At 40.0% G+C, this 12,649-nt stretch overlaps 1 protein-coding gene across 1 annotated transcript; it reads left to right on the plus strand.

Annotated features, from left to right (window-relative positions):
- The first annotated feature begins 689 nt into the window (after nucleotides 1–689).
- On the plus strand, nucleotides 690–11,545 carry LOC117431052 (spondin-2-like). Its single transcript, XM_058996200.1, has 6 exons — nucleotides 690–885; nucleotides 2,136–2,358; nucleotides 3,067–3,290; nucleotides 7,132–7,323; nucleotides 7,493–7,661; nucleotides 7,924–11,545. The coding sequence occupies exons 2-6, from the start codon at nucleotides 2,139–2,141 to the stop codon at nucleotides 8,100–8,102; spliced, it is 984 nt and encodes a 327-aa protein (XP_058852183.1). The 5' UTR covers nucleotides 690–885; nucleotides 2,136–2,138; the 3' UTR covers nucleotides 8,103–11,545.
- The last annotated feature ends 1,104 nt before the right edge of the window (nucleotides 11,546–12,649 follow it).

A 12,649-nucleotide genomic window follows, 5' to 3' on the forward strand; every position in this document is an offset into this window, starting at 1 on the left:
TAGCTGAGAGGTTAAAGAGGACATGTGGTTGTAGATTGCTGCTCCCTGGTTTCCTGTCTGCCCTCCTGATTAAGGACAGGTCTGTGATGTGTGTGATGGGATCCCTTTCTGTCTTTAGTGTCTTGTTTGGTGTAATGGTGCTGTGCAGTTCTATATATTCAGCAGAATCATACAAGAGTTTATAGTGATTATAATAAAGTTTAGAAGCAATCACAGTAGCTACAATCATATTCATAATGACATAAAAAAAAAAAAAAAAGATGATGCCCTTTGAAAGAGCCGCAACACAACAGGCTAAGACCCAACTTTGTTATATACAAAAGCCAATACATTTACATTGTCATTTTTTTATTTCTAATTTTGAAAAAATAAATAAATACATAAATAAATAAATGCTGAAATAAGGGCACTGGATTGCAAATCTAATGAATAAAAATTTTAAATTAAAAAAAGAATACAAAGCAATGTAACCTTGGGCTGTATTGCATTATTGAATAAACAGTCTTTCAGAGAATGTTTGATTTGCATGGTCTTTCCATATGAAAAAAAAACAAAACGCCATGTGTATTGTGTTTTCATCTGGAAAGAGGCAGAGTTCCACCAATTAGAAGCAGCATCTGCAGACAGAATGCCTGGCTAGAACAATCACATGCACGTGAAAGAGTAAATGGTCATGAAGAAGATGATCTGCTTACAGCAGTCAAGTTTTCCACATGGCCAATGCCTTTTCCATACATGGGGTTACAATAATGAGGGAGGAGGTACCTCCCATCCATAAAAAGAGGACAGGTGGTACTCTGTCTGAGGGAAGCAAAGAAGCAAAGGGGACTACACACAGCAACTCTACACAACAGGCACCTTGCCTTTCAATGATCACCGGTCCTGGTAAGCCTTTCAATTTCATTATTTTAATTTTCTCCGGGATTTGTTTCAGGGGCTAATGGATTAGATTTAAAGGCTTTGCTCAAAGTCTGCAATGTTTTCTTTTCTAAAATAAATCATAACTCGCAAGAAACCAATTGCAAACATCAGTCCGGCTGCTAGTTTTGCAAAATGAAAAGTTTTGTATTTCTCTCTGAAAAAAACTCAACAGTATGCAAACTTACCACGGGTGAAATAAATGTTTGTATTGCATGTGTCTGCTGCCTGCTTTCTTAGCTTGATTGCATTTCTCCTGGAAGAATCGCTTAACTACTTTACTCCAGAGTAGAATGCAATCAGGGGCTCCCTGTGCACACACCGTGTTGAAATATCATGCAATGACACGGAGGACTGCAAATATTTGTGAAATGTATTTGGTTTCTAGGAACTCTTCATTGTTTTGCTGTCGTGAAAACACTGCTTCTTGCTTCCAGACGATTACTTACTTGTAATCTCAACACAACGAGACATCTGTCTTTCAAAAAAGTGCCAACTGCACTTCAGCTACTAAAATACCAGTAAACGAATTGTTTGTTTAGAAATATAATACTGTTAAAGCAACAAATGATAGAAGCAATGCTGAAATGCCAGCCCATGCAGTGTATGGTATATAAAAATAGAAAATGGTACAGTCCTGCTTGAAATACTATGGTGGTTTGTTTTGATTTTGTATGTGTATACTGTGTATTTGCACCATTATATAGAGTACTCCAAGGGTTGCTTTTTTTATTATTTGATCATTTCAATTTTCTTTGTTAAATGGGACTAGAATATAGAGTTAAAGACATTCTCATATTCAAAACCTTGATATTGGTTATGTTGTTTTGTTTGTTTGTTTGTTTTCCTTTTATATTTTTTTGGATTTGGGTTCAATTTTGGACAATGACCTTATCGACGGCACGAGAGCAAAAGCCATATATCCTTGTTCAACTTAGCTAAAACAAACAAACTCTTTTTTGGCAGTTGTGTCAGACAGTCGAAAAGGACTGGAGCCTGTTTTAGCTGAGGGTAGAGTCTAGTGCCGGAGACCCTGTCATGGCAAACAAGCAGGTGTGCATTCATTACAGACTGCTCTATAACTGACCTGCAGTACCCTGGGATCTCAGCTGTTTAGTGATTGAAAAAACATGGGACCATCCAAGTTGGATGTTTTATCTGAACATACTGCACCCACATGCCCTTGTGCCCCATTCTGATTGTCTTTTTTTGTTCAGATTATGTCAGCAGAGCTTCTACCTCCTGGCTGGCTGCAGAGGACCCTGGCAGTGATGCTGTGGTTATCATGTGGCAGCGCTCTCCGGCTAGCCAATCAGATGGCATGCACAGCCAGGAGTCCCGCCACTTACATCCTGGTCTTTACTGGGCAATGGAATCCAACAACATTCCCCAAGCAGTATCCTATGTTCAGACCTCCTGCCCAGTGGTCCAAACTCATAGGTAAGGGAAAAAAAACATCCATCTGAGTGATGAATGACTGGCGTTCATGGAGGCAATGATGTTAAAATACGGCATTACAAACTTTAGCTCAAAGGAAAGGTATTAAAAACATTTCTTGATGTGGTTCTGTTCCTGTTGGCCTGGTGACTTTGAAGGACAGGTTTCTATGCATTCAGGTATCTTTTATTGTTTAATTGATGCAGGACTAGCAGTATCATAATGCATTGTGGTGTGACAACCTGGAACTACATGGTCACCCTGGGCATTCCCATTCCCTATTGCTGCTGGCAATCTCCATCCTAACCCCCCATTCTCCCATCCCCTGAGGTTCCAGAGTCAGTGCTTAAATATTTCCTGATGCATCCAAAGAGAAATTAGTCCAAGGCATTTGGTTTTGCATTCACAGCAAAACAAGAATTGTATTTCAAGCCAACATTTACTTCGGTCAAAAACAAAGTCAAGATTTCCAGTTTGATGGCAAACAAATAAACCTTAATAATAATGGAAACCAGATGCTGATATATGGTTTTCTGAAGTGCTGGTTTGAAATACAGTCTAAAGACGCACTGGAAGCAGAGAGCTGGGACTGCTTGCCCTGTTGTCACGAAGCTTTCCAAGGATCTTCTTTAGCACAGCTTCTATAAAGTAACACAATGTTGGAGGCGGTTTGTTCTGCACAGAGTTTTGTAAGGTTATTTTCTCTCCAAGCGGTCAGCCATAGCAGCAGATTCCACCTGTGGCAGGAGGGCTCCCTGGCCAGTCAGGGGGTGCAGATGTTTGCAGAGAGGGGGGTGACTGCCGCTCTCATCAAAGAAACCAAGGAGGTGAAGAAGAGTACAAGGAGTGTCCATGGTGTGTACAGAGCTCCGGGCATCTCTAACGGGATCGGGCACACCTCCACAGAGCTGCACATGCAGCCCAGGAGCCCTCGGGTAAGGCTAGGCACAGGGAGGCTGCTGTAGTGTGCTTGCTAGGATTTTCTGTTTTGTTTATTAGCTAGCTCATTTATTTTGCTGCAGCACCACCATTAAGATAAACTGGCACTTGTGTTGATTTAGCAAGTTAACTGACTTTGTACAAAAAAAAGATTTAAAAATGAATACAAGTGCTCAAGCAAAAAGCACTCCCTAGTTAGAAATACCCGCTGTAACTGCTGGTAGGCTTGTAAAATCCCCAAAAAGTCAAAGAGGATTACAGTGACTACAGGGGGTGGTTGTATTTTTAGAAAAGATCTGTCATTTCAAGAGCACCGCAGTAAAATCCTTGATTTATCTGGGTGTTTATTGGCATACACCTGTCTCACAAAGATTATAATGAACTTTATGTGATGCATCCCAAGCAGCCAGAAAGTGAGGCACTGAGTCAATTCAATCTCCCTGAATGTTAGTAAGGCCATGCTAATCAGAGCCCTGCATCTGGTTCGGTTTCACTATTTTGCGTGTGTGTTGTCACCATCAAACCAGCTTACCTATGAAAGCTGAGAGGGAATGACCATGACCCGAAGTAGGAAACCCAACTATTTTAAGGACCCAAGTATTTTAAGGACTATTCATATGAATAGAGCCCTCTGAGAAGCGAAATGTGCAGAATCCCTGTTTAAAGCAGTACAAGGCCAGATTGGCTGGCAGTGAAGATCGGATTGCTAGCATTGGTACTGCTTGTGCTATCCCTGTTCTGTGGATGAAGAGAGGGGATTACAGCACCTTCCCAGAGCACTGACATTAATCATGTGCTTACATGGGAAACACAAGCTAATGAATGCACTTGCCATGACGTATTACATGCGATTGATGTATTAGCATTTTTCTCAAAATCTTCCTTTATCTGTCTTGAGCTTGGATGTTCAGTGCTAAAGTACTGTTTAGCAAATGAGGCCAGGTTCCAGTTATTATACCTTTTATTTATTATTTTATAAATGGGTTAATTATTGTTAAATTGTGTTTTTCCTGGAACTCTTCTGACATCATGGCGATGTATTTAGCATTAGGCAGGGAACAGCATGTTAAATCTGGGGCATCCTTTATTAGAAGGGAGCCCTTTTTATATGAATATCTTGGCACGGATCCACTGGGCTGGCTGTTGGTTGCTGATATAAGGACAGGCAGCATTTGAATGGAACCATCTGGAGGATTTTATAATAAATGGCCCTGAACTTAAATTCAAGTTGGCACTTTTATGAAGTCCTCCTTCAGCCTTTCTAAACTCAGCGATATTTCCAGCATGAAGTCATGTAAAAAGAGACATTAATCAAATCCAAGCTTTTTTTTGTTTTGGTTTTTCTGGTCAGGTCAACCAGATGTTATGTACAGTCAGCACTCGGATATATACGACACTCAGATACACATCAGTCACATTTTACTGTCCTTAAGAATAAAATCAATCCTCATTATATATATGATAAATTAATGCACTTACCCGTCACATGCATGCTCAAAGCAGTCTATCTTTATTGTACAGTTACACAGTGCTTCCTCCAGTTTCACCTGATGAAAATGCAGCAACAACAAAGCAAACGAGACCAGCTACTGTAATGTAAAACAGTTAATCATTAAACAGTTTCAGATACTGTGATGTATTTTTTTAAATCTGTGATCTTTAGTTGCTTTTGTGCATTTTCATTTGCAAGTGAACTGTGACATTAGGGCAGTATATTCTGCAATTTTGAATACTGACTTTGGATACTAAATTGCATTATCTTTTACGTTGTATGCATGGGCAACATTTTGATTTCATTTTGCTGTGGGGTCATTAATAGGGAATTTTACATACTGCAACAATACATACCGGATTTAAAAGTATGTACTGTATTACAGTCCACGTGTCCACAGTCGTCTCTTTTGGCAAGTGATATTTTCAAAATCATATCGTTCTGAATTAAAATACTTCTTCCGTTGAAATTATAGTACTGTACCAACAAAATCAACTACAGTACATCTAAATGGAAGTATACTTATTTTAAAACACTGTCCTTTCAGCTATGTATTTTTGACATCTTTTTGTGTTCCCTGAAAAACGGAAAAGGTTGGAAAGGGCCAAATGAAATAATCAGATATGTGTCTCACGCTTTTAACCGTCACTGAAGTCAAAGCGTTACAGGGTCGGATATGTGAGTGCTGACTGTAGTACAGTATCTGTGGTATGTGTGTATAATGAAAATATTAGATACAGCAAAAAACACCCTACCCTTTAGCAAGGAACATTGTCGCCTTTTTTTCTAACAAATTACTTTTACTGGTATGTTTTTTTTAAAAAAAACACCAAAGGTTAAAATGATTAAAAAATAATTTATTTCAGGACGTTTCTGTAGAAAGAAAAGTAAACACAGTGCAGTAAACTTGAAATAATCCGACCGCTTTATTAAAAACAACATAATATTATAATAAAAGGACAAACAATCGGATATAAGTTATAGTTTATTCAGGCCCGTCATATAAAGCATCTGCACAACCGAAACATTGTAAATAAATGAACATTTGAACAGAAATGGGTTTATATACAGACATGTTATATAAAGCACAACGGCAAAAAGCGATAAAAACATTAAATAAAAATAACATTTGAAAAGAAGTCTATATACAGGTGTATTATTTACATGCAAAACTGTACAACCAAAACGATGTAAATAAGTAAAATAAATAGGTTTATAAAACAGAAATAACAAAGCGCAAATACGCAACCGAAACTATGCAGATAAAAAACAAAAAATTTTACATAAATGGGCCTTGTTCTGGCACTTGGTCCTGGCACTTCACTGGTTTCACTTTCACTGCTGCTGGAATTTTCTCCTACTCAAACCTACTGTTCACCAGAGTCAGTTTCATCACTTTCAGTGGCAACAACTTTTTTGTCTCCAGATTCACTTTCAGATCAATTCTGTAGTAACTCTAAGCATTGCTCATTTTCACTTTCTCCAGTGCAACTGTGGAAGACTGAATTCCTTTGGGTAACTTCTGACATATATAGTAACCTGAGTAAATCTAAAAATAGATCACGGGAGATACCTGCTCACATGACAGACAGTAGCGCCTGAGTTACAAAAGGCAATAACTGCTCACATGACAGACAGTGGACGCTACAAAAGACTGATTGATTACAATAGACTCCTTAGATTACAAGAAGCCATTCATGTACGGGCTGCAGACTGTTCTAATCACAGTTCAACACATCACTGGCACAGTCCTGACTGATAAAATAGAATATTGTATAAGCAAAATACTATTGTTTTCAATGTAGTGGTCAATTTGCCTGGTCTGGTATTTTTAGGTATGAGGGTATTATATCACCCTTATTTTTGCAACCCTGTGTTTCCTACTTTGTCAGGATAATTAATACATATATTTAGGAAAAGTCATAAGCATACAGCCCCATATCTGCCAGACAGTAAATTTAATTTAAAAACCGCAAACGGTCAAATTGACCGCCTTGGTAGTTTTGTGTTTTGTGTATATCTTAATTATTTTTTTCTATTTTTTGTACTCTGCAGTTATACCTCTTTCAAACACACACACACACACACACATATATATATTTGAACATAATCAGTATTATTATGCTATTGCAATAAATGCATTTAAATGTTTAGTTTTTATCTTTGTTTGATAGTAATATACATATTTAAAAATGTATTATTATTTAAGACTAAAGACAAAATGTGTTTCACTATAACAGTAATGAAACAAAGTAATAGAGAGCTGACTGATTGAACGTGTGACTGGATTGGAGTTGGTTCAAAGCGTTCTCTCTAACATGTCTTGTGTGCACTGCCACCCCCAGCTGTCTCTGATGGGGAAAATCATTCCAAGCCCTGATTGGTTTGTTGGGGTTGACAGCCTTGATCTTTGTGACGGTGGCCAATGGGTACAGGAAGTATCACTTGACCTTTATCCATATGATGCAGGGACAGACAGCGGCTTCACCTTTTCATCTCCAAACTATCTCACAGTGCCCCAGGAAAACATCACTCAGGTAACCGCTGATAATATTCTTCAGGTGTAACGCGCATCCTGGTATGTCTACTGAATGTTCTGAACTCATTCTTATATGAATGAGGTTGATGTATTTTAAACAAGCTTTAAAAAATAAAATAAAGATCCTTGATTAAGGGTTTATTTATTTCTCTTTTCCCTCTTGCTAGATCACGTCACAGAACCCAAACCACCCCGCTAACTCTTTCTACTACCCCAAGCTGGAAAAACTGCCCCCTCTGGCCAGGCTGACCCTGACACGGCAGACTGGGCACTTGCCCGGTCACAAGCAGTTCTCCAACCACATCCTCCGAGAGGCTGGCAGCAAACGCTACTCAGGTGAGCACTGACTCTTTACAGTCATTGATTTTATTGACATTGAGGCTGCATGCTTCTTGTTCAAGAGAGACCGGGATAATTCAAAGTATATACAATCATTCACTGTGCAATCACACAATAATCCTAAATCCAAACACATTAGCATTAATATTATTGCAAAGACACCAGCGGTACACATCATGCTTGCTTAACTTCAACTGAACTGTTAGGTTAGTATCCAACACCTGCTGATCTCAGGCTGTGTTTTCTCTCCCATGTTCAGAGACGCCCCTGGACTGTGAGGTGTCAAGGTGGTCCTCATGGGGTCTGTGTCTGGAGAAGTGTGGCAGACCGGGGGTCCGTCACAGAACACGCTACATCCTGCTCCAACCGGCCAATAGCGGAACTGCATGCCCCGACCTAGAGGAAGGGGAAACATGTTTCTCTGAGAACTGCATCTGAGCCCTGGCCAGGACAACCCTGGGAGGGGGGGGGATCACTACAGACAGACACACCTAGCATTCAGGACAATTCAACACTCCCCCTCCACTCCGCAATCTAAACAGATCCTCTTGCTTTGATATGTGAATTCAGAGCTCACATAGAGAAAAGGTGTCAGCAGGTTAATGCGCTAGCCTCTTACCTACTGGGTGACAAGGAGGGACGGTTGTTAAGGTCAGTTTGAGGTGCCCTGGAGTAGATATTTGGGGAGGCTCACATGATGTAATATAGCACAGCACCATCCACATTGTGTCTGTATGCAGCCTGTGCCAATGTTCCTCACAAACTATTCACCAGCAGCATCAATATTCTTTTTTTAATGAGGCATTTACTGTAAATACCAATAAAATAGTAATTTGTACTGTAGTCCTTTAAATTCACACTGACACACCATTTATAAGAGGGACTGGGTTAAGCAATTATTATTGTCTGCAACTTTTTTTATAAAGTACTGGTAAACTATTCATATATATGTGTAGTTGAGTATATCTCAGAGGATGACTGAATGCCAAGCAATAGAATGAATGAATTCCAGAGAGTAGCAGCAGCAGCTATGCCCACATGGTCCACACGTCTGCTCTGTATCAGTAGACAGGGAGGTATGACACAAGGATGCGGGTCTGAGCTCTGGATTCTCACCTGCTTTCAGATCCCTCTAACAGATGATCTCTGAGTGTGTTAAGTCAACACGTTGTTCTGTCTGCAAATTCGCTGTGCGGAACATGCAAAGTGGGATGAACCTCCAAAGTCTTTTTTCTTGGAGAGTTGCAGTTCCAGAATGCATTGAATCTGCAGACACATTGCATAATTAATTAGCACAAATGTTGATGAAGAAGGTCTTCAGAAGGAACTGAATACCCTGTGTTTTGTCCACGTTAGACAGGATCACTGGAATGGTATTTTTTGCATTCAAATGGATAGAATAGGATACCCCAGAGATATTTCTGTTTTGGTATCCGTAATGCTGGCAACTCTGGTTATAAGGGATGATGTCAATGTTGCTGTCTAGGAAACAGCTGGAGGTGAGGAGGAAGAAACTGCTGTTCAAAGAGCTAACAAGTTGAGCACCCACACTCATTTGTGCATTCACAGCTCCCTCTAGTGGTCAAGTGATCACGTGAATTAATTTCAATGAATATTTATTCAAGCCAAAGTGTGAACCACGTGTTCAGTTTGACACTTAATACAATTCCTTGGTGTCTGTTTAATACATTCTTACATTGTCTTCAAAGCAGTTTAGTGGTGGCAATCACATTTCCAGGCACTGCATATATGTGTTTTGGGGGAGTCTGGAAGTCTGATTGAATAGCACCTATGAACAGGGCAATATGCAGGTATTATTTTAAACTCAATTTAAAAAGGTTACATTGCATGAAAACCATGTAGAGCTGACATTTTTACCACAAGCTTGGTTATATATTAAACTACAGCCTGTTTAAAATTCTACAGGGCACCACAGCTTAAAACATTAAAACAACGACATAAAACATTCACATTCCTAAATATAGTCATACACTGAAAACGAACATACATGAAATAAAAAAAAAGATAAGCTTGATGCACAGTACAGTTTAACATATACTAAATGCAGTGCATTGTAAGCGAGTTATCCTCTCTATTCTAACCTCTTTCAAGCTGCTGCTCCTGCTCTACTTCCCTTCATCTCCTCCCTTCTCAACACCTCTCTCCTTTCTGGTCTTTTCCCTCTGCCTTCAAAAAAGCCTCTATCACTCTCCTCCTCAAAAAACCTACCCTCGACCCCACCTCCCTCCAGTGCTACCGTCCTGTCTCCCTCCTACCCTTCCTCTCCAAAACCCTCGAGCGGACTGTACACCGCCATCTCTCTGCTTTCCTGTCCAACCTATGCTCTGCTCAACCCTCTCCAATCTGGCTTCCACTCTGCTCACTCCAATGAAACCTCCCTCCTGTCTGTCACCAACTCACTAAAGACCTGGGGATCTCTGGCACTGCTCTGGCCTGGGTGTCCTCCTACCTCTCCAACCGCACTTACCAGGTAACCTGGTGTGGAGCAACCTCCACACCTCGCCCTCTCTTAACAGGAGTCCCCCAAGGGTCAGTCTTGGGTCCTCTCCTGTTCTCTCTCTACACCCGCTCCCTGGGCCCCCTCATCGCATCCTATGTTTTCTCATACCATTTCTATGCTGATGATGCTCAGATTTTCCTCTCCTTCCCCACCTCTGACTCCACCATCCCCTCCCGTATCTCTACTTGTCTGTCTGCTATTTCCACCTGGATGCACTCGCATCACCTCAAACTCAACCTCTCTAAATCTGACCTCCTTTTCTTTCCCTCCTCCTCCTCCCCCTCCTCTGATCTCTCTATCTCTGTTCCTCTGGAATCTACCACACTCTCTCCCTCTTCCTCCGCTAAGAACCTCGGAGTCACCCTGGACCCCTGCCTCTCTTATTCCCAGTACATATCCACTCTGGCACGCACTTGCCGATTCTTCCTGAGCAACATCCGAAGAATCTGACCCTTCCTCACCAACTACGCCGCCCAGCTCCTGGTCCAGGCCTTGGTACTCTCCCGCCTAGACTACTGCAACTCCCTCCTGGCTGGCCTCCCTGCGTCCGCCACCCGTCCGCTCCAGCTCATCCAGAACTCCGCTGCCCGCCTGGTGTTCTCTCTGCCTCGCTTCTCGCACGCAACTCCACTACTCCGCTCACTCCACTGGCTCCCGATCACCGCTCGCATCCAGTTCAAGACTCTTGTACTAGCCTACAGATGCCTTGACCAGACTGCACCCAGCTACCTCCAGACCCTCATCTCTCCCTACACCCCCACTTGACCTCTCCGCTCCGCCTGCACTAGAAGACTGGCTCTACCTCCTCTACGCTCCCCTGCCTCCAGAGCCCGCTCCTTCTCCACCCGTGCTCCGCAGTGGTGGAATGACCTTCCTACAGATGTCAGGACTGCCCAGTCCCTTACCACATTCTGACGCCTCCTTAAGACTCACCTCTTCAGACAGCACCTGTAGAACTCCTCTGTTTTTCCCCTGGGACACTTATCACCCTTCCTTAAATGTGCTTTACTTGCTCTTATCTGCCCCCTATTTTACTGCATTTAATCCTGTACTTCAGAGTACTGTAATCTGCCAAGTGTTTAATCTGTAGTATTTTGTATTTAATCATATCCTGATGTAACTATCACCGACACTGTTATCTGCTGTATTGAATTGTATTTTGTCACACTTGTACTTGCTTGAACCAAAGTCATTGTATTTATCTTGCTCTTAATTGTATTATTACTTGTACTGTGATACTTGAAATGTATTTGCTTATGATTGTAAGTCACCCTGGATAAGGGCGTCTGCTTAGAAATAAATAATAATAATAATAATAATAATAATAATAATAATAATAATAATAATAATAATAATAATAACAAATTGTGAACTTTTTTTTATTTGTTCACACTTAATTTCTTCAATTGTTGTTTAACACGTTTGTTTGTTCACATTTCTGCAATAAAGTTTATCATATTCATACACACTGATCAAAAATAAGTTATTTAAAGAGGCACTCTCTACCTGAAGTGATTTATTCTTCTTGTTTAAATACACACTGATCAAAAATAAGTTATTTAAAGAGGCACTCTCTACCTGAAGTGATTTATTCTTCTTGTTTAAATTCATTCGGTATAAATCACTGTGATTCATTGGCAGATTTTAAGACATTTTTTTTTTTTTTACAAACCCTGTTAAACAATCCCTGTTAAACAAATCTTCCTTTTTTTCACTTATTCTGACTCATAAAAGCAGCTCTCCAGTGCTCTGCAGTATATATATATATATATATATATATATATATATATATATATATATATATATATATATATATATATATATACTCTTGTATTGGGACTTAGAAATATATCATTTTGACCCAATATAATATATATGTATTATTATTCCCCAGGTCACAATATTATGGTACCATAATAATAAACATCGATTTACTGCTTCGTCCCTTTATATTTGCATTCTTACATTACATAGAGGATACCAGATGGCAAGGGAGTGTATTGAAATGGAGTATAATTCCATCAAAATGGAAAAATAAATAAAACTTTTTTTTTTATGAATCGAGAGGGAGTTACCCTACTGGAAAAACCATTAGAAACCATTAGAACATTTCTAATGGTCTGTAGTGGTCTCTTATGCACTGCAGTGGTCTCTACACTGTGTAATGGCAAATGTTCTTAGTGATTTGTAATATGTTGTAATGGTGTTTTACAACACAATGAAAAGTAAGCATTAAGTAAATAAAATCTCACCAAAAGGCACAATGAGACAGCCGAATAAATTACTCTGCTGCGTTGAAGTTCTGATTGTTTGTTTGTTTTCCGCATATATTGTTTATCTTATTTTGATTCTGTATATTGGTATTTAAGAAAAAAAAAACGGCTTTTAAAAAAAGGGAGAGTTAGGGTCCTGAGATAGGACCAATATGCAACTTTGGTGGTTTCCCAAATGGCTTTCCGTTTTG

The sequence above is a fragment of the Acipenser ruthenus genome, chromosome 22 (assembly GCF_902713425.1).
Source record: "Acipenser ruthenus chromosome 22, fAciRut3.2 maternal haplotype, whole genome shotgun sequence".
Lineage (NCBI taxonomy): Eukaryota > Metazoa > Chordata > Actinopteri > Acipenseriformes > Acipenseridae > Acipenser > Acipenser ruthenus.

Bases quoted from the DNA above. Each gene is read 5' to 3' on its own strand.
- LOC117431052 (XM_058996200.1), top strand. From the start codon at position 2,139: ATGTCAGCAGAGCTTCTACCTCCTGGCTGGCTGCAGAGGACCCTGGCA. The intron at 2,359-3,066 runs GTAAGGGAAAAA...TTTCTCTCCAAG, and splicing joins CCAGTGGTCCAAACTCATAG to CGGTCAGCCATAGCAGCAGA. The intron at 7,324-7,492 runs GTAACCGCTGAT...CCCTCTTGCTAG, and splicing joins CCCAGGAAAACATCACTCAG to ATCACGTCACAGAACCCAAA.